At 40.3% G+C, this 24,330-nt stretch overlaps 1 protein-coding gene across 1 annotated transcript in view; it reads left to right on the plus strand.

The window, feature by feature from the left end:
* The window catches only part of wars2 (tryptophanyl tRNA synthetase 2, mitochondrial), an 80,635-nt gene that overhangs the window by 36,327 nt on the left and 19,978 nt on the right, over positions 1-24,330 (plus strand). The window contains exons 2-3 of the mRNA XM_034187002.1: positions 10,649-10,909; positions 20,720-20,800. Coding sequence (XP_034042893.1) covers positions 10,649-10,909; positions 20,720-20,800 — 342 coding nt within the window. The remainder of the gene's footprint in view (positions 1-10,648; positions 10,910-20,719; positions 20,801-24,330) is intronic.

The raw sequence follows: 24,330 nt of genomic DNA on the forward strand, positions 1-24,330 counted from the left end.
GTAATGCAGAAAAGAGCTATAAGAATTATTCATAATACTGGCTATAGAGATCATACAAATCCACTATTTTTACAATCCAAAATCTTAAAATTCACAGACTTGGTTCATTTTCAAACAGTACAATCATGTATAAAGCATAAACAAGTTTACTTCCAGCAAATATTAAAAATATGTTTTTTTAACAGATCAGGGGATGGCAGTCTGAGGGGGAAATTTAATTAAAGCATCATGGGCACGAACAACATTAAAAGGTTTCTTTATTTCTGTCTGTGGGGTGAGGATGTGGAACAGATTGTGAGTGGGGCTCAAGCAGTGTCCAAGCATGAACCAGTTCAAACAGCGGTACAAAAATATGTTTTTTTTTCTAGGTATAGGGAGGAGGAAGGGTAATGAGGGTTAGGATGTTTTTGTTTTTTGCTTCGGCTTGTAAATATATAGTATTTTGTATGTAAGTAGGTATGTGTAGGTGTATATTTATGTTTGTGTGTGTGTGTGTGTGTGTGTGTGTGTATATATATATATATATATATATATATATATACACATATATACACACACACCCAACAAAAATATAAACGCAACACTTTTGGTTTTGCTCCCATTTTGTATGAGATGAACTCAAAGATCTAAAACCTTTTCCACATACACAATATCACCATTTCCCTCAAATATTGTTCACAAACCAGTCTAAATCTGTGATAGTGAGCACTTCTCCTTTGCTGAGATAATCCATCCCACCTCACAGATGTGCCATATCAAGATGCTGATTAGACACCATGATTAGTGCACAGGTGTGCCTTAGACTGCCCACAATAAAAGGCCACTCTGAAAGATGCAGTTTTGTCACACAGCACAATGCCACAAATGTCGCAAGATTTGAGGGAGCGTGCAATTGGCTTGCTGACAGCAGGAATGTCAACCAGAGCTGAATGTTCATTTCTCTACCATAAGCCGTCTCCAAAGACGTTTCAGAGAATTTGGCAGTACATCCAACCAGCCTCACAACCACAGACCACATGTAACCACACCAGCCCAGGACCTCCACATCCAGCATGTTCACCTCCAAGATCATCTGAGACCAGCCACTCGGACAGCTGCTGAAACAATCGGTTTTGCATAACCAAAGAATTTCTGCACAAACTGTCAGAAACCGTCTCAGGGAAGCTCATCTGCATGCTCGTTGTCCTCATCGGGGTCTCGACCTGACTCCAGTTCGTCGTCGTAACCGACTTGAGTGGGCAAATGCTCACATTCGCTGGCGTTTGGCACGTTGGAGAGGTGTTCTCTTCATGGATGAATCCCGGTTCACACTGTCCAGGGCAGATGGCAGACAACATGTGTGGCGTCGTGTGGGTGAGTGGTTTTCTGATGTCAATGTTGTGGATCGAGTGGCTCATGGTGGCGGTGGGGTTATGGTATGGACAGGCGTCTGTTATGGACAAAGAACACAGGTGCATTTCATTGATGGCATTTTGAATGCACAGAGATACCGTGACGAGATCCTGAGGCCCATTGTTGTGCCATCCAAGATCACCACCTCATGTTGCAGCAGGATAATGCACGGCCCCATGTTTCAAGGATCTGTACACAATTCTTGGAAGCTGAAAATGTCCCAGTTCTTGCATGGCCGGCATACTCACCGGACATGTCACCCATTGAGCATGTTTGGGATGCTCTGGACCGGCGTGTACCAGTTCCTGCCAATATCCAGCAACTTCACACAGCCGTTGAAGAGGAGTGGACCAACATTCCACAGGCCACAATTGACAACCTGATCAACTTTATGCAAAGGAGATGTGTTGCACTGCATGAGGCAAATGATGGTCACACCAGATACTGACTGGTATCCCCCCCCCAATAAAACAAAACTGCACCTTTCAGAGTGGCCTTTTATTGTGGGCAGTCTAAGGCACACCTGTGTACTAATCATGGTGTCTAATCAGCATCTTGGTATGGCACACCTGTGAGGTGGGATGGATTATCTCAGCAAAGGAGAAGTGCTCACTATCACAGATTTACTCGTAGACTGGTTTGTGAACAATATTTGAGGGAAATGGTGATATTGTGTATGTGGAAAAAGTTTTAGATCTTTGAGTTCATCTCATACAAAATGGGAGCAAAACCAAAAGTGTTGCGTTTATATTTTTGTTGAGTGTATATATATATAGATATATAGATATATAGATATATTGATATAGATATCGGTTTAGGTGTGTAGGAATCTATGTGTATATGTGGCAAAGGGTATCACTGGTTGTGGGGAAGAAGGGGTAGGGAAAAATAAGCTGATGCTTCACCCTACCCCTTTTCGGACATGTTGGGTACACAGTAGGAACTTTTTTGTTGTTGTCTTCACTGATCTATCTTGTAATTGTTGTTGTATCAAATGTTCGAAATAAACAGTTTTCATTCATTCATTCAATCTCTGGCATGTATTAATTATGTGAATATTAAGAGCTGCAATTTGGGAAGCTTTTATTCCAGGTTTTAAATTTTAAGGAGCAGATTTGAAGATAATAACATTTTCTTGCATTTACATTTTTTTTCCAAACACTGAAAGAGATTACAGTTATTATGAGTATTTCTTATTTTGTGTAATTAATACTTTGGTGTTCTCCTCCAAGGTGGTATGATGGAATCACATGTAACACATGAGCCATATATCAAGTTGGCTGTCTTTCAAGGTGAGGTGCATCTCGGGCCAAATACAAGACCTCAGTGGAATCAACCACCGTGGTCTCATCAAATGCAAGCGTGAATATTGGCAGTGCTTGTTCACAGCCCATGTTGATTTTCACAAAACATTTGATTCAGTTGATCGTACTGCTCTCTGGAACATTGTCAGAATTTGTAGAATCCCCAAGAAGTTGCTGGATATCATAGCTAGCCTATACACAGGTACTGTGAGTACTGTGTGGTCAGCCTTTTCTCTCTCTTATTTTCTTCATTCATCACCTCCTCAAAATATTCTCTCCACTAACTCAACACACTCTCCTTATTTGTCAGCACATTAACATCTGTATCTTTTACCACCCTAACCTACTGCACATCCTTTCTAGCTCTGTCTCTTTGTCTGGACAATCACCACAAGTCCTTTTCTCCTTCCTTACTATTCAACTTCTTGTACAGCTTGCTAAATGCCTTCTCCTTAGCTTTTGCCATGCTGTATCTCCTTGTACTCCTGTCTACTTTCTTCATCGCTTCGGCTATCCCAATTCTTTATATATATGTATATATAGCCAAATCACAATATTTCACCTCAAGGCGCTTTACACCGATAAGGAGTAACCTTGCCCATCCACTTACATTTATATTAACAATAACATTATATTTAGTTTGTCCATTTATTGATGGCCTCTGAGAAAGGAGGTACTGTATAAAAATGATTGCTGGTAAATGTTTAATTCAATAGTTTGTTCAACCCCTTTGAAAGCTGAAAGTCTGCACTACTGTGAGATCTTAGCTGCTTTCTTTCAGCTCTGTCACGGTGGTGTGCAGTAGAGGTAAAAATACATAATTGAGTCATTGTCCAAATACTTCTGAGTCTGACTGTAACACAGATAGCTGGCACGATATGTGATAGTCCTTATTGCCCAGTGGCTAGTTGGCCATGGTGTTGAATCTCATTTGACACTCGATTGGCTCAAATGACACTATTTCCATGTCTGCATGGTTAATGACTTCCCCTGAGGGCTGGAGCAGAAAGGGAACATGCATTTGGTGTGTCAGCTCTAGGTGAGAACACACATGAACCAGAGTCGGGGCCCCGTCTGCACCCAAATCTATCCTGACACCTTTTAAGAGGCTCTCTGCATCAATGGCACTCCAGTGCAATTACCTCTTCAATAATGACATAAGCACCCAGTTCCTTCCTGCTTCTCCTGCTGGGCAGCACCGCTCCCTTAGGCCGGTAGATGCAGACTTTGTGGGCCATGCGGGCCTCAGACCAGCTGTTACTTGATCCCTGAAGCCTGTGGCCTTAAATAATCTGAAGATTTTCAAAAAGGATATCATCTCTCCATTCTTGATTCATATCCACACTCATCCATTGTGTTTTACACCACAAAATCACAGACCTCTTCCAGAGTTGGTAGATGTAAAATACCAATGTCTTCTCTGTGCATGGAGGGTGAAGATGGAGCTCTGATAAAATGCAGCAACAATATGGCCTGTAAGGTGGCACCAGTCAGAGCTTTGCTGTTTCAAACAAAAATGAATGTGCACAGGAACAACTCTAAAGGTTGTCGCACCATGACATATAGAGCAAAAGGATTAGTTATGTATTTAAATATTTTGTCCTTTGTCAGATTTGTATAAACCATCCATCTCCTATGGGTTTGGGGCTCTGATGGACAGATGAGATCACATTTTCACTGGTAACACAGAGCTGCATTTAGCAGAATGATTTTTCCGGTTTCAATACATATATGCACACTGGGAGAAGCTGGATTTGTGTGGGGTTTACCCTCATCTGAAAGACATCATATTTCCTCACTTTGTGTACTGTCTTAATAGTGAGGTCATCAAACAACTCTGTGGCACTCCCTCGCCAAGACAATCTGCTGGGTGCACTGAGGTTGAGATAAAAATGATTAAAAACCATTTTCTTCAGTAGTCTGACTTGGAACAGTCATGCTGCCTGTTACTCTGTCAGGTGAACTGTCGTCTCCAGGCTCATGCAGAATTACTGCCCCGCACCAGAACTTTGGCCAATCAGAAGCCCAGTCTGAAGGGTCGGACAGCCACAGGACACAGTAAATGCAATAGTATTGGGGCACGGTTGATTAGTGGTTAGCACTGTTGCCTCACAGCGAGAAGGTCATGGGATCGATTTCTTCCTGTGGCCTATCTGTGTGTAGTTTGCATGTTCTCCCCGTGTTTGCTTGGGTTCTCTCTGGGTGCTCTGGCTTCCTCCATCATCCATAGACAAGCAGGTCAGGTGAATTGGAAATGTTAAAAATTGTCCAGGTTTCTCTTGTAAAAGAGATCTTGATCTCAGTGGGACTAACCTGATTAAATAAAGATTAAATTTTAAAAAAAATTGCAAAATAAATTGTATTGGTGATATATGAATGTGAGTCTTTTTTGTTGTTGTTGTTGTCTTCTTTTTTCCAGTAGTAAGGAACAGAGTTATACTGGTGCAGAAGAAAATTATTTGTAGGTCTTAAATAGCAGATTACTTGAAAGGGACTACACCCTACACCTAAGGTGCGTTTACACATAACCAAGACGCGTTACGAATGTCATTTTTCTATCATTCATGACACATTCCTGACATTCTTAATGTGACTTAACGCATCTGAATAGGTTTCTTAATAGTGCGTGTTGGTGCGTGATATTCTCGATATTCGTGGAGCATGTTTGTGCCTGTCAAAAAATCTTCCACAAATGTCACACACCACCCTCATTTCGTCTCACGTCGTGGAGGTCGCAACTGAGTGTGTTGATCCGTCTTGATGAGTAGTGATCCTTAATAGAACATGACAACGTTCGTAGTGGTTCCTGTGATGGTTCTTGGAGCCCAAACTGTCACGGGTTATTACGAAATGACACGGAAACTGTCAAGTTTTGACACGACTTGTAACGCAGCGTCACATTTCACTGCGTGCCATGACGAATCAGTTTTCTGTCACGTGCGCACAATTAAACTCGGCTCCAGGTGTCGTTCCACAGTTCCTGCTAAAGCTCCTCAGGACACTCCTGCAGGTGTTCCACCTGCTGTTGTAACCGATGAGCGGGAGAACGAGTCTGAGCAACCAGAGGAGCGAGAGGAGACTCACGTGCAGCCAGACATCTCTGCACCTCCTCCAGTCCGGCGGAGGAAGAAGCACACACACAATTAAACCCTGCTGCACCCCATTCAGTTTGATTGCTGACACCAAGTCGGCTAAAAGTCTCATTTCAGTGCTCTTCAGCGTGCTCCTGCAGGTGTTCCACCTCCTGCATGTGCCTGATGTTTGGTAAAATGCGCGAGACGAGATCTGCATGAAGCCACACATCTGGCTCTGTCCTCCTCCTCTCTGTGCCACTCCACGGCAGAGCCCAACTACACATGCAGTCACAAAGTTCTTCTGAAAAACTGGAGCGATCTGAATTCGGTTGGATGAATATGGGTGTGTGTGTGGAGACAATTCACCTCGTTCACAACGTGACAGAACTTAACGATGCACTGTTACGCGCAATAGTGCGCAACAACGCGGAACACTATTCTTGACCATGCTTAATGGTTCCTGATAATTCTCCAGCAACATGTGCCATTAATCGTAACGTGTGGTAACAGGTTGCAGCAGTTCCTGAGGACACCTGACGCCTCTGCCCCGAATAATCACATTCGTGATCAGCGGCCAAGAATGTGTACTTCGTGGCATTCGTGACACCAATGCAAAGAGCACCCACTGCAGTTACAGTGGGAGCTGTAATGTTAGGCCCATGTTTAAACGTTGCTGACACGATGGGCTGCATGTTGTACGCATGGTTTATTTGAACCTCTTGTTCTTCTCCAGTGTCCTTCCTCACTGTGGTAATGGAAACCTTGATGTTGGTAGATGGATATAAAATGTTATTGTTGGCTAGCGAGGCGATGCATTCTTTGTGTGGATGTGTTTGCGAGAGAATAGAGCTGCTAGCCATGAAGTTAGAGAGAGAGAGAAAGTGTGTGTGTGTGTGTGTGAGACACAAGCATGTGCACTTCTGGCCTTCAACCTGCCAATAGTTTGAAGCTGACACTGCAGCCTCTGCAGACTCTCCCCCCCCTTCACCTTCACTCTCTCTCTCCTCGCACTCTGATTTATTTATTTGTTTCTACCATGTCCTCACGGCCTTATTACTCAATGTTTTGTTACTTAAGGATGTTTATCACTGACAGCCATTTTCAGTATTTTTGTTTCTACATTGTATATGTGGTGACATTTTTATTGTCTTACCTCAATGAAATGTTTTTGCATTTATGTAAATTGCTTAAATGTGGATCTTTACAAGCAGAAGTTATCCCAGGCTATGTGCTGTACAACCCTAATTCCAATGAAGTTGGGATGTTATATAAAATGTAAATAAAAACATAATACAATGATTTGTAAATCCTCTTCAACCTATATTCAACTGAATACACCACAAAGACGAGATATTTAATGTTCAAACTGATAATCTTTATTGTTTTTGTGCAAATATTTGCTTATTTTGAAATGGATGCCTGCAACATGTTTCAAAAAAGCTGGGACAGTGGTATGTTTATCACTGTCCACACTAATTGTTGAAGCTTTGTAGGTGGAATTCTTTCCCATTCTTGCTTGATGTACTACTTAAGTTGTTCAACAGTCCGGGGTCTCTGTTGTCATATTTTGCGCTTCATAATGCGCCACACATTTTCAATGAGCGACAGGTCTGGACTGCAGGCAGGCCAGTCTAGTACCTGCACTCTTTTACTACGAAGCCACGCTGTTGTAACACGTGCAGAATGTGGCTTGGCATTGTCTTGCTGAACTAAGCAGGGACGTCCCTGAAAAAGATGTTGCTTGGATGGCAGCATGTGTTGCTCCAAAACCTGGATGTACCTTTCAGCATTGATGGTGCCATCACAGATGTGTAAGTTGTCCATGTCATGGGCACTAACACACCCCCATAACATCACAGATGCTGGCTTTTGAACTTTGCGCTGGTAACAATCTGGATGGTCTTTTCCCCCTTTGTCCGGCAGACACAACGTCCATGATTTCCAAAAACAATTTGAAATGTGGACTCATCAGACCACAGCACACTTTTCCACTTTGCGTCTGTCCATTTCAAATGAGCTTGGACCCAGAGAAGGCGGTGGTGTTTCTGGATGTTGTTGATGTATGGCTTTTTCTTTGCATGGTAGAGTTTTAACTTGCACTTGTAGATGTAGCAACGAACTGTGTTAAATGACAATGGTTTTCTGAAGTGTTCCTGAGCACATGCGGTAAGATCCTTTACACAATGATGTCGGTTTTAAATGCAGTGTCGCCTGAGGGATTGAAGGTCACGGGTATTCAGTGTTGGTTTTTGGCCTTGCCACTTACGTACCGCTATCTGACTATATTATGGACTGTAGATGATGGAATCCCTAAATTCCTTGCAATTGAACATTGAGAAACATTGTTCTTAAACTGTTGGACAATTTTTTCACTCAGTTGTTTACAAAGTGGTGATCCTCGACCCATCTTTGCTTGTGAACGGCTGAGACTTTTGGGGATACTCCTTTTATACCCAATCATGACACTCATCTGTTTCCAATTAGGTGTTCTTTGAGCATTCATCAACTTTCCCAGTCTTTTGTTGCCCCTGTCCCAACTTTTTTGAAACATTTTGCAGGCATCCATTTCAAAATGAGCAAATATTTGCACAAAAACAATAAAGTTTATCAGTTTGAACATTAAATATCTTGTCTTTGTGGTGTATTCAATTGAATATAGGTTGAAGAGGATTTGCAAATCATTCTATTCTGTTTTATTTACATTTTATAAAATGTCCCAACTTCACTGGAATTTGGGTTGTATATTTACTCTATTTGGGGCTGCTGTACAGCACAAAACAGGGACGTGTTCTGCCCCTTCTGCTGCAGATGTTGATATTGGCCTTGGATATATCTCAGCAGTGACATTACTGTTTCTGTGTCCTTGGCCTTTGAGATGGAGAGATGCTGGGGAGGACCTTATGGAGTCATGAGATTAGTGGGCAGAGATGTTGGATAATGGCAATATCTCTGCAGGAGAGCATTGGTCTAAGTCAAGCCTTTAGGGTCCTGTTGCTTCTTGTCTTACTGTATGATTGTGAGACTTGAATGTTGACAAGTAAAGCAAGGCGGCAACTGAATGTCTTTTCGGAGGGTCTTTAGGGAGACTAAGGCCGGTTTTCCACTGCAGATGATGAACCCCAGTTTGCATCCAAAACTGAAGCCCCATTTTATTAAAATAGAAGATTTTGTAACAATTTGTGTTTTCTGTGTTATTGCTGACTACACCCAAGTACAGATGAGTCCCATGACGCGAGTGCTTGTGTACGTTTGCCACACAATACTACTGCATACAGTCTATGCAGTGCTCCCACTGTTTTTACTACACTTTTCCAGAAACCTCTCATGGCACTGTGGGATGAACCAAATGACAATATGAAAGTTTTTTTTTTTTTGGCAAATTTATTAAAAATAAAAAAATGAAGAAATTACATGTACATACATATTCACAGTCTTTGCCATGAAGCTCAAAATTGAGCTCAAGTGCATCCTGTTTCAACTGATCATCCTTGAGATGTTTCTGCAGCTTCATTGGAGTCAACCTGGTGTAAATTCAGGTCATTGGACATGATTTGGAAAGTCACACACCTTTCTACATATAAGGTCCCACAGTTGACAGTACATGTCAGAGCACAAATCAAGCATAAAGTCAAAGGAATTGTCTGTAGACTTCTGAGACAGGATCATCTTGAGGCACAAATCTGGGGAAGGGTACGGAAACATTTCTGCTGCTTTGAAGGTCTCATTGAGTGCAGTGGACGCTATCATCCATAAATGGAAGACACTCTGATCCAACAGGCCTCTTCCTTGAGCTGGGCGCCTGTCTAAACTGAGTGATCATGGGAGGAGGGCCTTTGTCGGGAGGTGACCAAGAACTGATGATCACTCTGTCAGAGCTCCAGCATTCCTCTGTGGAGAGAGGAGACCCTTCCAAAAGGACAACCATCTCTGCAGCAATCCACCAATCAGGCCTGTATAGTAGAGTTTTTCATTGGCAGGAACTGGGAGACTAGTCGGGATTGAGGGAAAGATTAATGCAGCAATGTACAGAGACATCCTGAATGAAAACCGCTCCAGAGTGGTCTTGACCTCAGACTGGGGCAACAGTTCATCTTTCAGCAGGACAATGACCCTAAGCACACAGCCAAGATATCAAAGGACTTGCTTCACGACAACTCTGTGAATGCCCTTGAGTTGCCCAGTTACCACCTAGACCTAGACCTACCTAGACCTGAATCCAATTGAACATCTCTGGAGAGATCTGAAAATGGCCATTTTCAGATCTCCCATCTAGCCTGATGGAGCTTGAGAGGCGCTGCAGAGAGGAATGGGCACAATTGCCGAAAGATAGGTGCACCAAGCTTGTGGCATCATATTCAAGAAGACTTGAAGCTGTAATTGCTGCCAAAGGTTCATCAACAAAGTATTTAGCAAAGGCTCTGAATACTTATGTGCATGTGATTTCTTAGGCTTTTATTTTTAATAAATTTACCACCACAAAAAAAGCTTTTTATGTTGTTATTATGGGGTGTTGTGACTAGAATTTTGATGGAAAAATTTAATTTAATCCATTTGGAATACGGCTGTAACTTAAAATGTGGAAAAAGTGAAGCACTGTGAATACTTTCTGGATACACTGTATGGATTGCACCAAAAAAAAAAAAAAAAAAAAAGGTTGCTGGGTGTCATAAATTAGCAGTGGAAGACCGGCTTAAGATGAGTGTTTTTGTTTGTGATGGATATCGTGAGGCACAGCACCAGCGCATACTTGGTGATGTGACCTGAATTACCTTATTTGACCACTGAAGCTTTAAAAGGCTGTCAGGAGCATCTTTGTTGATCTTATGTGTTACCGTTGTTTCTTTTGGCTTAACTTCAGGTGCCTTTTTTCTTCTCTAGGACGGTGGAGAGGTTGGACGTGTATTCTCAGGAATTCAACCAACTGGGGTGCCCCACCTGGGGAACTACTTGGGGGCTTTGGAGAACTGGGTGGCCCTGCAGAATCGGTACCCCTCAGTGCTCTACAGTATTGTGGATCTGCACTCCATCACCCAGCCTCAGGACCCAGCCAAACTCAGGTCCAACATACTGGACATGACAGCCAGCCTTTTGGCCTGTGGCATTGACCCTCAGAGGACCATTCTTTTCCAGCAGTCTCAGGTGGGTGAGAGAGGAGGGATGGATACATGAATCCAGCATAAATCAGAATTCATCAGTTTGTCATAACTTGAACAACAGTTGGTGTAACCTACCAACAATAATGTAGCAACTGCACATTTCTGTAGGTTATATTTTGCTTTCCAGCTGCAATTCATGATTATTTTTGTAACTGATTACTCTATAAATATGTCTCGTCAATTTACCAATTGACATATCATATGACATGATCATATCATTGACATGTCATATGAAGGGTTTTAAAAGAAGAAAAAAGACAAAATAAACAAAACAAATCCCAACATACAAAGGTTATTAAGTAGTATTCAGAATAATAGTAGTGCTATGTGACTAAAAAGATTAATCCAGGTTTTGAGTATATTTCTTATTGTTACATGGGAAACAAGGTACCAGTAGATTCAGTAGATGCTCACAAATCCAACAAGACCAAGCATTCATGATATGCACACTCTTAAGGCTATGAAACTGGGCTATTAGTAAAAAAAAGTAGAAAAGGGGGTGTTCACAATAATAGTAGTGTGGCATTCAGTCAGTGAATTCGCCAATTTTGTGGAACAGGTGTGAATCAGGTGTCCCCTACTTAAGGATGAAGCCAGCACCTGTTGAACATGCTTTTCTCTTTGAAAGACTGAGGAAAATGGGACGTTCAAGACATTGTTCAGAAGAACAACGTAGTTTGATTAAAAAGTTGATTGGAGAGGGGAAAACATACGCAGGTGCAAAAAATTATAGGCTGTTCATCTACAATGATCTCCAATGCTTTAAAATTGACAAAAAAAAAAACAGAGATGCGTGGAAGAAAACGGAAAACAACCATCAAAATGGATAGAAGAATAACCAGAATGGCAAAGGCTCACCCATTGATCAGCTCCAGGATGATCAAAGACAGTCTGGAGTTACCTGTAAGTGCTATGACAGTTAGAAGATGCCTGTGTGAAGCTAATTTATTTGCAAGAATCCCCTGCAAAGTCCCTCTGTTAAATAAAAGACATGTGCAGAAGAGGTTACAATTTGCCAAAGAACACATCAACTGGCCTAAAGAGAAATGGAGGAATATTTTGTGGACTGATGAGAGTAAAATTGTTCTTTTTGGGGTCCAAGGGCCACAGACAGGTTGTGAGACGACCCCCAAACTCTGAATTCAAGCCACAGTTCACAGTGAAGACAGTGAAGCATGGTGGTGCAAGCATCATGATATGGGCATGTTTCTCCTACTATGGTGTTGGGCCTATATGTCGCATACCAGGTATCATGGATCAGTTTGGATATGTCAAAATACTTGAAGGGTTCATGTTGCCTTATGCTGAAGAGAACATGCCCTTGAAATAGGTGTTTCAACAAGACAATGACCCCAAGCACACTAGTAAATGAGCAAAATCTTGGTTCCAAACCAACAAAATTAATGCCTCGCAGATGTGAAGAAAACTAGGAAAAACTGTGGTTATGCAACTAAAGACTAGTTTAGTTATTCACAGGATTGCTAAAAAAGCAGTTTGAACATAATAGTTTTGAGTTTGTAGCATCAACAGCAGATGCTACTATTATTGTGAACACCCCCTTTTCTACTTTCTTTTTTTTTTTTTTTTTTTTTTAACTAATAGCCCAATTTCATAGCCTTAAGAGTGTGCATATCATGAATGCTTGGTCTTGATGGATTTGTGAGAATCTACTGAATCTACTGGTACCTTGTTTCCCATGTAACAATAAGAAACATACTCAAAACCTGGATTAATCTTTTTAGTCACATAGCACTACTATTATTCTGAACACTACTGTATAGTGGCAAAAGTTAAAATCCTCCATTGCAAAAATAAATAAATAAAACTTGCACACAACCTTTTCTCTTCTTGAGACATAAAAAATACAGAAAATTAAGGTCAGTGAATTTGAGGGCTGCACACATTGATTTATTTTTGATTATTTTCTTTCACTTAAATATTTTCAGTCTGAAATTCAAAATCTTAAAGCTCTGACTTCATCTCCAGTGTGTGTGAGAGAGAGGAAGATGCGGAAGAAATGGATATTTGACAGCGTCTGGATTCAAAAAATAATAATAAAAATTCAGTCCCACCAGCTATAAGGCCAGAAGGAGGAAATCCTGTAGAATTGTAGTTCATGCTGTCGTGTGTGCGTCAGAAAGTTTCTTGTGCATATGATAACTTGAACAAACTGTGTCATTTTCATCAAACCTGAAATGGAAGCCATAAATTGGCCCCTTTTTGTCTGACATTCTTTGGACATGTCCATACCATCTTCAGTTTTTCAATTTTCAATTTATTTCATTTATATAGCGCCAAATCACAACAGAGTTGCCTCAAAGTGTTTCACACAGATAAGGTCTAACCTTACCAACCCCCAGAGCAACAGTGGTAAGGAAAAACTCCCTCTGATGAAGAAACCTCAAGCAGACGAGACTCAAAGGGGTGACCCTTTGTTTGGGCCATGCTACAGACACTAATTACAGCGCAATTCACAAAACGAATATACAAGAAATGCTGTTGGCGCACAGGACAGGAGGATCGCCAACACAAATACAACTCCCGTCTTTGTATGGAGCTGCACCTTAAACAGAGAGAAAAAAAAACAGAATCAGGCATCAGAAAGACAAAAAATACTGTATAATTTGCCAGCATTAAACAACAAGAAAAACAGAAGAAATACTAAGGTGATCCCCAGCCACTAGCCCTAAGCTTCACTAAAAGACAGGTAAAGTTGAGGCCGCGGCCTGCTCCAATTACTAATAAATGAATTAAAAAAGTCAAAAGCGTAAAACAAAACTGTACCAGTATGCTAGCCATATGAAAGGGGAAAATAAGTGCGTCTTAAGTCTGGACTTGAAAGCATCCACTGAATCTGACTGTTTTATTGACGCAGGGAGATCATTCCACAGAACAGGGGCATGATAAGAGAAAGCTCTGTGACCCGCAGACTTCTTGTTCACCTTAGGCACACAAAGTAGTCCTGCACCCTGAGAATGTAAAGCCCGGGCCGGTACGTAAGGTTAAATTAGGTCAGTTAGGTTGGGAGGTGCCAGTCCATGAATAATTTTATAGCTTAGTAGCAGAACCTTAAAATCTGATCTCACTGGGACAGGAAGCCAGTGAAGAGATGCCAAAATGGGTGTAATGTGGTTGTACTTTCTGCTTTGTGTCAAAAGTCTGGCTGCAGCATTTTGAACCAATTGGGAGACCCCTAATGCTAGATTGCGGTAAACCAGAAAATAGAACATTGCAGTAGTCCAATCTAGAAGAGATAAATGCATGGATCGGGGTCTCATCTTATCTGATTTTTCTCAGTGATGTAAGCAAAAGCTCTGCAGTTATGTTCTTCCTTAGATCCATAGATCATCTATAGTATGCTCATTTGTGTGGCTTGAACTTTGCTTTTGAGTTTTTCTGCAGGGTCCAGGTTTCAGTGCTGTACAGGAGTTCTGGTCTCATACAAACTCTTGACGCCTTTGGATTTCTTTCTGAATACTCTACACCTGTAATAGTAGTTGTAGTAATAATAAATTGTTTGATTAATATAATAATAATGATATTATTATTTGCAAAAATGCCTTACAATTTTCTTCAAAAGAGGACCTTCACACAATACTACTGTAATATTTATTAAAATTATTGGGGGTGAAATTGTTTAGCAGACATAACAACTCCTTCCATCCATTTTCTGTACCCGCTACTCCAATTAAAGGCACCTTGACACTTGCATGAATTTGATCACCGCACTGCCATGTAATTTGTCATGCCAATGCATCCTGCTTTGTCCCACTGGATGCCATGCTTTGTCCTGCTTGATGCCACACTATATAAAATAATCATTTCTTAGCCAATGACACGTTTGCTCTCAGAACTTGGCTGATGAAACCATTCTCTTATTGCTTCCAGAATCACAGAGAAATTACAGCTACAGCTTGTCTCATGCACCTTGTGCAGTAGAGACCACATTTGAAATCTTGTCTCAAAGGTAATTATTATTATATATATATATATATATATATATATATATATATATATCTCAAAATGGACTGGTAAAACAATTAGATTTTCATTCCTTCTCATGAGTTAGATAATGTATCTGTAAAGTTATGTTTATTATAGATGTAACATCTTGTCATAATTGTTGAGATACCTTGCACGCAATGACACGCATTGACCCGCGGAAATGCAGTGCTCACTACTAGTTCATGAAATTAATGCATGCCAGAAGTTTTGAACATTTCAAAATATTCTTTGTGCACTGGTACGCAGCCGTGTACAATTCACGCACAGTTTGACAGTTTACTCATCAGCATGCAAGATGGTGTGCCAGTGCGGTGATCAAATTTGTGCAAGTGTCAAGGTGCCTTAAGGGTCGCGGGTGTGCTGGAGCCTATCCCAGCAGTTGTAGGCCATGAGGCGGGGTACACCCTGGACAGGACGCCAGTCTGTTGCAGTGCAAACACAACTACTATTATAATATTATTATGACAGTGTGTAAAGTTATTTGGAAAACTTGACAACTCCTGTTATTAGGGTAGTGGGAAAAATTGCTCTCATATTTTACTGCTAATGTAGTGATTATTGTGGTAACGGGCGAAACTGCTCTGCAAACTTAAAGCTGTACGGCCTTTGAAATTTTGCAAAACTGACAAAATGTTGTTTGTACTGAAATCCAAGCATTAGAATGTAGTTTTCTTTTTTAAAGTTGTTGCAAAATTGCAGCTTATTTTAATGAAGAGAACATATTTACCTGGGGGGAAGTCCAAAATGAATATTCTGTTTTCCTTTTGATGCTATTTGCAGGAGGAAGTGTGCACATGCATGAAGTTTTGAAATTACCGGAAATTGCCTTTGACCTCATGTGATGTGCATACATGGGGCGTGCGCACTAACATCCATAAAATGTCTTGTAAATCACTTCAGAGGTGTTATCTAGTTTTGAAAAAGCACTGTTTTAAGACTTAAGTGTTTTTTTCTTGCTAAGAAAAATTTTTGTTTTATATGGAAATAAGCTGTTTCAATGTTTATTCTGCCATCTTGTATTATTTTGTGTGAGCCAGCAGCCATCTGACATCACTGTGAGTTTCTCTGCTCTGATTGGCCATGAGTGTGTGCTTCCCAGCATCCCTCACGCAAGTTGGGGGAAGCCCCACGTGATCTATGATGCTGCTATAGTCACTGTTATAGACTGTATCAGTCGCTGCTGTAAATAGTTCAAGGCCATCTGTTTGTTTGAAATTTTTCCCTTCAGGAGAAGTAATATATTTTTTTTTCCAGACAACATGAATTTTAATCCTATTGGCAACATAATATGAATTCCCTATTTAAAGGCTAATAAATAAAATCTAGTGGCGTCAAAGAAAATTCTTTTTATGACTTACATCTTAAACAATTAAGAGACAGTGCACCTTTACATTACTGACATTTATTACAGTCATGATTGCGTTTGCATTTGCACCCGCTGTTGTAAAAATGATTGCAATAGTGACAGTAACTCCAACAGCTGTTCCAGGATGGGTTGGAGTTATTGTAGAAGGACCTATTGAACCTTGCTGGAGGTCAGCACACTACTGAGTGCCTCTCTCATTTTTGTGTTGCTAGATGATAGGCCGCTAACCCTATGACGTGCTGTGGTGCCCGTCGGAGGCCATTTATTGCAGTATCTCAAAAACTGTCTGATAACTTATTGCATTTTTGCAAGCGCATAATATGGGTCATTGACATTATTTCTGTCTAAAAATCATATTTGTAGATTCATTTGTTTGGAAATGGTGGCCTTTTTTATGCCGAAAATACCCATTTTGAGCACTTAAAGGCAGTTTTCTCAAAAACTATCAGATAACTTTTTATAATTTGTCAAGGGCATAATATGGGTCATTGACATATTTCACATCAAAAAATTATAGTCATAGATTTGTTTGTTTGTAGATGGTGGCCATTTTTCCTTGGGTTTTAATTGAGCCGATAATTCACGGGGCCCTTGGTGCTCTACTTTTAGTTTTCTGCTGTTGACTCTTTTTAATGTTTACATGCTTTGTCATGCCAACCACCCATAACTTGTTTATCCATTCCTGAGTTTTATCTTCACCGGTTCAGTGGTCGTATATAAACCCTCGCAGCGATAACCCACCATTAAGTCCGTCTTTAACCACATTAAAGAACTGAGCCTTGTACTGACAGGTTGAAGGTTTGCAACGCTTCAGCACGTCACCGTTTTCAGGCTTCAATTCAGCACGAGGATTGAGGCAAAGATCAGAACTGATTTTTTTTTTGGTTTTCTCTTCGTGCTGTATGTTTCTTTTTCTTTCCATGTAGTTTTCAGTCTGACCTTTATGTGTGTCGCAGAGTGCGAGATGTGCTCAAGCCATCTGTTTCTCCTGCCCTCCACACACATACATCCTGTCCTATTTTTATTCCCCGTTTAGCTTCATGCCACATAACTTGGCAGCGAAGCGACCCTTCTGTCGAACACGCCTGCTCCATATGTAAAAATATGACTGCTGCCCAAAGAAAATATTCAGCTCCATTAGGAAAAAAAGAGAAAGTGACGAGCTGAAGTCAAGTGGGGAAAAAAAAAAAAAAAAAATCAGCAGATGTATAAATCTTTCGGGTCTTGTAGAAATATGGTGAAGTAAAGCGTGTCCACTGTGCAGGGCCAACAGTTGGCTGTTCTAATCCCTTTCTTAATCCTAATCTGTGTGATACATCCCTGTCAGTGTAATGCCTATATGGTGTGTAACATGAGCACTTCAGTCTTGTTGGTGCGTTCTTACTGTGCAACATGAATGGAGGTTTTGTTCTTCCCAGGCCTGTAAACATCAGTGTTTTATTGCACCTAAAACCCTATCATCCCATCCGTATGCTGTCATCGACATCTATCCCATCTCTTGTCTGTCTGCGGTGTGTAATAAATACCAACCCCCCTACTACATGTTGAAATTCTGCTTTATGTTCCTGCTTGATGTTGACGTCACCCTCCCCAGAATCCTTTTCAAGCAGCGAGAAGGGACGATGGAGATATCACCCGTACCCATAAACTTTAATATGTCAACACTTACGTTCTGCTTACATTTGGCACCACCTCCGCGTGTGAGAATATGTTAGTTAATTTATCACCACCCAGTCTTCAAGTTACGCGCCAACAAACCTCTTTAACATTTGCTAAACAGTTAAAAGTGTTTTTACTTGGCTAAATAAATTAAAATCATCAGCACATAAATGATAGAAGCTGATGCTATCAACAATAAAGAAAAAAGTAAAAACCTACCGCGCAGCGCACATAACTAATTTACACAGAACTGTTCTTATTTTTCCAATACTTTTGGCCAAAACTTAAAGTATAATTTCACCTTTTTATAACTTGTTATAATAGAACATTATGTAAGAGCATTTTCGTAAACTTCTCATAAATTTCTCATACCTTTTTTTTTTTAAATGTAGTGGACTTGAATGAATGTGAGGTGCCAGATTCGGCAAATATTTGTTAATCCAGACAATTCCATAAATGACATGTAAACCTCCTTAATTCTGCTTGTCTTTTACTCAGCATGTGTTCATAATAATAACAAAAGTAGTAAGTTCTTTATAGGCATTGAGGCCCACTGGTGTGGGACATTAGACCATCACAGGTTACTTAACCAGCCAAGGCCAATACCTATTTACAGTTGGGTAGCCTGGGACAGTGTGGGGTGAGTTGCAATCACTGGAGTGAGTTTTGGGATTCTTGCATTTCTGCATCTTATATTAATGATATTGGGCTATCTAAATTACTTTGACTCTGTAATTTCAATTTTGATATACCGTATACAGTAGTGTTCAGAATAATAGTAGTGCTATGTGACTAAAAAGATTAATCCAGGTTTTGAGTATATTTCATATTGTTACATGGGAAACAAGGTACCAGTAGATTCAGTAGATTCTCACAAATCCAACAAGACCAAGCATTCATGCTATGCACACTCTTAAGGCTATGAAATTGGGCTATTAGTAAAAAAAAAGTAGAAAAGGGGGTGTTCACAATAATAGTAGCATCTGCTGTTGATGCTACAAACTCAAAACTATTATGTTCAAACTGCTTTTTTAGCAATCCTGTGAATCACTAAACTAGTATTTAGTTGTATAACCACAGTTTTTCATGATTTCTTCACATCTGCAAGGCATGGAGTCAACCAACTTGTGGCACCTTTCAGCTGTTATTCCACTCCAAGATTCTTTAACAACATTCCACAATGCATTCACATTTCTTGGTTTTGCTTCAGAAACAGCTTTTTTTGATGTCACCCCACAAGTTTTCAATTGGATTTAGGTCCGGGGATTGGGCAGGCCGCTCCAAGACATTAATTTTGTTGGTTTGGAACCAAGATTTTGCTCATTTACTAGTGTGCTTGTCGTCATTGTCTTGTTGAAACACCCATTTCAAGGGCATCAAGAAATCAAGAAAAAAAAAGATTGTGGCAGTCAGTAACAGTTACTTTTTTAGACCAAGCAGAGGAAAAAAATATGGAATCACTCAGTTCTGAGGAAAAAATTATGGAATCACCCTGTAAATTTACATCCCCCAAATTAACACCTGCATCAAATCAGATCTGCTCATTGACATTGACCCTATGCCATGACATTAACCCTATGTGTCTTTTTGCAAGGAATGTTTTCACAGTTTTTGCTCTATGGCAAGATGCATTATCATCTTGAAAAATGATTTCATCATCCCCAAACATCCTTTCAATTGTCCAAAATATCAACATAAACTTGTGCATTTATTGATGATGTAATGACAGCCATCTCCCCAGTGCCTTTACCTGACATGCAGCCCCATATCATCAATGACTGTGGAAATTTACATGTTCTCTTCAGGCAGTCATCTTTATAAATCTCATTGGAAAGGCACCAAACAAAAGTTCCAGCATCATCACCTTGCCCAATGCAGATTCGAGATTCATCACTGAATATGACTTTCATCCAGTCATCCACAGTCCACAATTGCTTTTCCTTAGCCCATTGTAACCTTGTTTTTTTCTGTTTAGGTGTTAATGATGCCTTTCGTTTAGCTTTTCTGTATGTAAATCCTATTTCCTTTAGGCGGTTTCTTACAGTTCGGTCACAGACGTTGACTCCAGTTTCCTCCCATTCGTTCCTCATTTGTTTTGTTGTACATATTGCTTTAAGTTTTCTGTCTTGACGCTTTGAAGTCTTCCTTGGTCTACCAGTATGTTTGCCTTTAACAACCTACCCATGTTGTTTGTATTTGGTCCAGAGTTTAGACACAGCTGACTGTGAACAACCAACATCTTTTGCAACATTGCGTGATGATTTACTCTCTTTTAAGACTTTGATAATCCTCTCCTTTGTTTCAATTGACATCTCTCGTGTTGGAGCCATGATTCATATCAGTCCACTTGGTGCAACAGCTCTCCAAGGTGTGTTCACTCCTTTTTAGATGCAGACTAACGAGCAGATCTGATATGATGCAGGTGTTAGTTTTGGGGATGAAAATTTACAGGGTGATTCCATAATTTTTTCCTCAGAATTGAGTGATTCCATATTTTTTTCCTCTGCTTGGTCTAAAATAGTAACTGTTACTGACTGCCACAATCTTTTTTTCTTGATTTCTTATAGTGTTTCTTAAAGCCAGAAAGTTGTCATTTGAAATGACTTTAGTTTTGTGTCATGTCTGTGATCTGCTTTTTTTCTACAAAATTAAACAACTGAATGAACATCCTCCGAGGCCGGTGATTCCATAATTTTTGCCAGGGGTTGTATTTTCAGCAGACAAACTGTTGAGCACGGTTGTGTGTGTCTCTCCATCCTGCAGGTGGCTGAGCACGCCGAGCTGTCCTGGATCCTTGGGTGTCTGACCAGCATGCCTCGGCTCCGACACCTGCCGCAGTGGAAGGTTTGCATTTTGGAATCCCTGTAACACACACACAGCACATTCCAGACATTGAACTTGCAGCATTTGCAGAGGCTTTGATTTGTTTCCGTGACTCTGCACCTTAGAAATATTGAGGTTATCAAAAGTCCGAATCGGAAGGGATTTGTTTTATATGTGGAGGTGGTTGGTAGGAATTATTACCAGAGTTTCTCTGTGATATTTGTCATTTTTGAAGGTACAATTTCATTTACATTTACTGACTTATTCTAGCACTTTTGACATTTTGTTAAACAGTTTATAGAAATGAGCTAATTTTACATTAATCCAATGCAAAAAGAGATGTCAGTAAATCCTCTGTTTTTTGCCATTTATCTCAAATATGGAGGTGATTAAAGAGGCATTTTCAAGACAATCACAGTACCAGCAGCAAAGATTTGACACTCACCCTTGAGATTCTGTCACGTAAAACTTATATGTCAACCTTCACATGTCATGACTATGAAATCATGTGATAAAGTTCATCTCAGCATCTCACCTCTGTACGTTTCCTCACTGTGCATCTCCGAACTGCTTGATCTGTTTTTGGCACATGGACAGACTGCACACCTCTGCATGCAGTCTAAAAATTAAAGCCACAAAGTTTTTTGGTGCTTGTATAGGGGCTATTCCACAGTGCGCCGTTCCTTCCTGTTTCATCCCGAAGAGCAAATCAGGGCATATTTTGAAGCATCACAGTAACTTCTTGATCCATCCTTTGTCAACCTTGAGCAAACTTGGTATATGTAGTAGTTACGGCCGTCATTGGCACCAGTTTTGAAATTGGGGTGAAATTGTCAAGATGTTCAAAAATTTCATCCCGATTCGCTAAATCAGCATCATTACACGCTCACTTCCAGGTGTTCATAGCCTTAACAACTTCAGTCTTCTCAAACACCTTTATAGAGGGTATTCCTATTGAGTACAGTTTGAAACCTGTTTGATTGTGCTGCATCGGGGTAAAACTCTGAAGCAGAAGCAGCATTTGTTGTGGTTCTGGCCAACGAGGCAAACAGGTGCAGCTTTACTTTTGTTTTCCAGCAGGTTGCCAGGTCTGCACTCTATAAGCCATCCTGATGGGGTAAACTAGAGTAAGCTGTTTCATCCAGTTTTTGCACTTTTTCTGGATCATGGGGGGTCGTAATGGAACAGCGCCCTGTGGAATAGGGATATATGAGAAGCATGTGGATCATCTGACCTGCTTTGGCACATCGAGCAGATGCTGCTCCTTGCAAAGATGTTTAACTGGCAAGCCATATTCATACATGTATCACTTAAAACCTGGTAATGAAAATCTGAGTGATAAACTGTCTAAAATTGATGTCAAATTAATCTTGAAATGTTGTGGGTACAGAATGAGAGAATGCTACATGTGGAGCTCTTCTATATCAGCTTGTGTGTTTAATTTGGTGGTAGAACATTTCTTTCATGATACTAGGATTGCTGGTTCGAGGCCCAGTCTAATTTCTTTTGATTTCCCACTGTGCACGAGAATTCATTATTTCTACAAATGCTGCATTTGTAGCATACCCATAACTAATTATTAATTAGTCATCCCAATTTTTTGTCAGATTTGTACTATAATTAAATATGTATGTGTTGTGTGTTATTTTGTGTATAGTGGAATGTATGCTCTATTTAGTTAATTTTCTGATTATTTTTGGCTGACTGCATTGACAGAATTTGATTCCAAACTTTGAACTATATAAAAATAGTACAAATAATTAATAATTACTTATAGGTATGGGTATAAGAAGAAAAGTCATGAATTGTAAAATTTAACAAAATTTTCTTTAAGACTGCATCTCAAACTAGTGACACACGTAATGCAGAATAAATGCTTTACTATTGGCTCATATAGGCAAGCAAATACACTCAACAAAAATATAAACGCAACACTTTTGGTTTTGCTCCCATTTTGTATGAGATGAACTCAAAGATCTAAAACTTTTTCCACATACACAATATCACCATTTCCCTCAAATATTGTTCACAAACCAGTCTAAATCTGTGATAGTGAGCACTTCTCCTTTGCTGAGATAATCCATCCCATCTCACAGGTGTGCCATACCAAGATGCTGATTAGACACCATGATTAGTGCACAGGTGTGCCTTAGACTGCCCACAATAAAAGGCCACTCTGAAAGGTGCAGTTTTATCACACAGCACAATGCCACAGATGTCGCAAGATTTGAGGGAGCGTGCAATTGGCATGCTGACAGCAGGAATGTCAACCAGAGCTATTGCTCGTGTATTGAATGTTCATTTCTCTACCATAAGCCGTCTCCAAAGACGTTTCAGAGAATTTGGCAGTACATCCAACCAGCCTCACAACCGCAGACCACATGTAACCACACCAGCCCAGGACCTCCACATCCAGCATGTTCACCTCCAAGATCGTCTGAGACCAGCCACTCAGACAGCTGCTGAAACAATCGGTTTGCATAACCAAAGAATTTCTGCACAAACTGTCAGAAACCGTCTCAGGGAGGCTCATCTGCACGCTCGTCGTCCTCATCGGGGTCTCGACCTGACTCCAGTTCGTCGTCGTAACCGACTTGAGTGGGCAAATGCTCACATTCGCTGGCATTTGGCACGTTGGAGAGGTGTTCCCTTCATGGATGATGCGAAAGAGATGTGTTGCACTGCATGAGGCAAATGGTGGTCACACCAGGTACTGACTGGTATCCCCCCCCAATAAAACAAAACTGTACCTTTCAGAGTGGCCTTTTATTGTGGGCAGTCTAAGGCACACCTGTGCACTAATCATGGTGTCTAATCAGCATCTTGGTATGGCACACCTGTGAGATGGGATGGATTATCTCAGCAAAGGAGAAGTGCTCACTATCACAGATTTAGACTGGTTTGTGAACAATATTTGAGGGAAATGGTGATATTGTGTATGTGGAAAAAGTTTTAGATCTTTGAGTTCATCTCATACAAAATGGGAGCAAAACCAAAAGTGTTGCGTTTATATTTTTGTTGAGTGTATATAGAAAAGCTCTATATGTCTTTTTATTGTCAGAACGACATTTCAAATGAAACTTTTTTCAAACTAGTTTAAAAGTGACACTTTTTTCACTGTCTGTTGTACACATTTGACATCAGACTATTTGTCTCAAACTGATTTGCATTGCTGGTTTTTTAAATGGTTGGGCATAAGGGATGAGCAGAAGGTGTGTAGACATGCCCTTTATGTTAATCGCCCTCATTTGTCCAAGGAAAAACATAGAAAATTACACAGACTGCCCACCTCATACATTTATGTGTTTATCCAGTTATTTATCCTTGGGATAACCAACCATGAATTGAGACTAAATAAAAGGGGAAATGTAAAAATGCATGTATAAAATTATCAATAGAGATAATAGTATAAACATATAAGTGCATGCATTAAAATATAAATTCATGCATTAAGATAAATTTACAAGTAAAAGGTAAATCTGTCCGTCTGTGTATCTTTCTATTTAGCATTAGTGCATGTTTGGGCCTCCATACAAGTCAGCCATAAATAT

The sequence above is a fragment of the Thalassophryne amazonica genome, chromosome 14 (genome assembly GCF_902500255.1).
Source record: "Thalassophryne amazonica chromosome 14, fThaAma1.1, whole genome shotgun sequence".
In the NCBI taxonomy this organism is placed as follows: Eukaryota; Metazoa; Chordata; class Actinopteri; order Batrachoidiformes; family Batrachoididae; genus Thalassophryne; species Thalassophryne amazonica.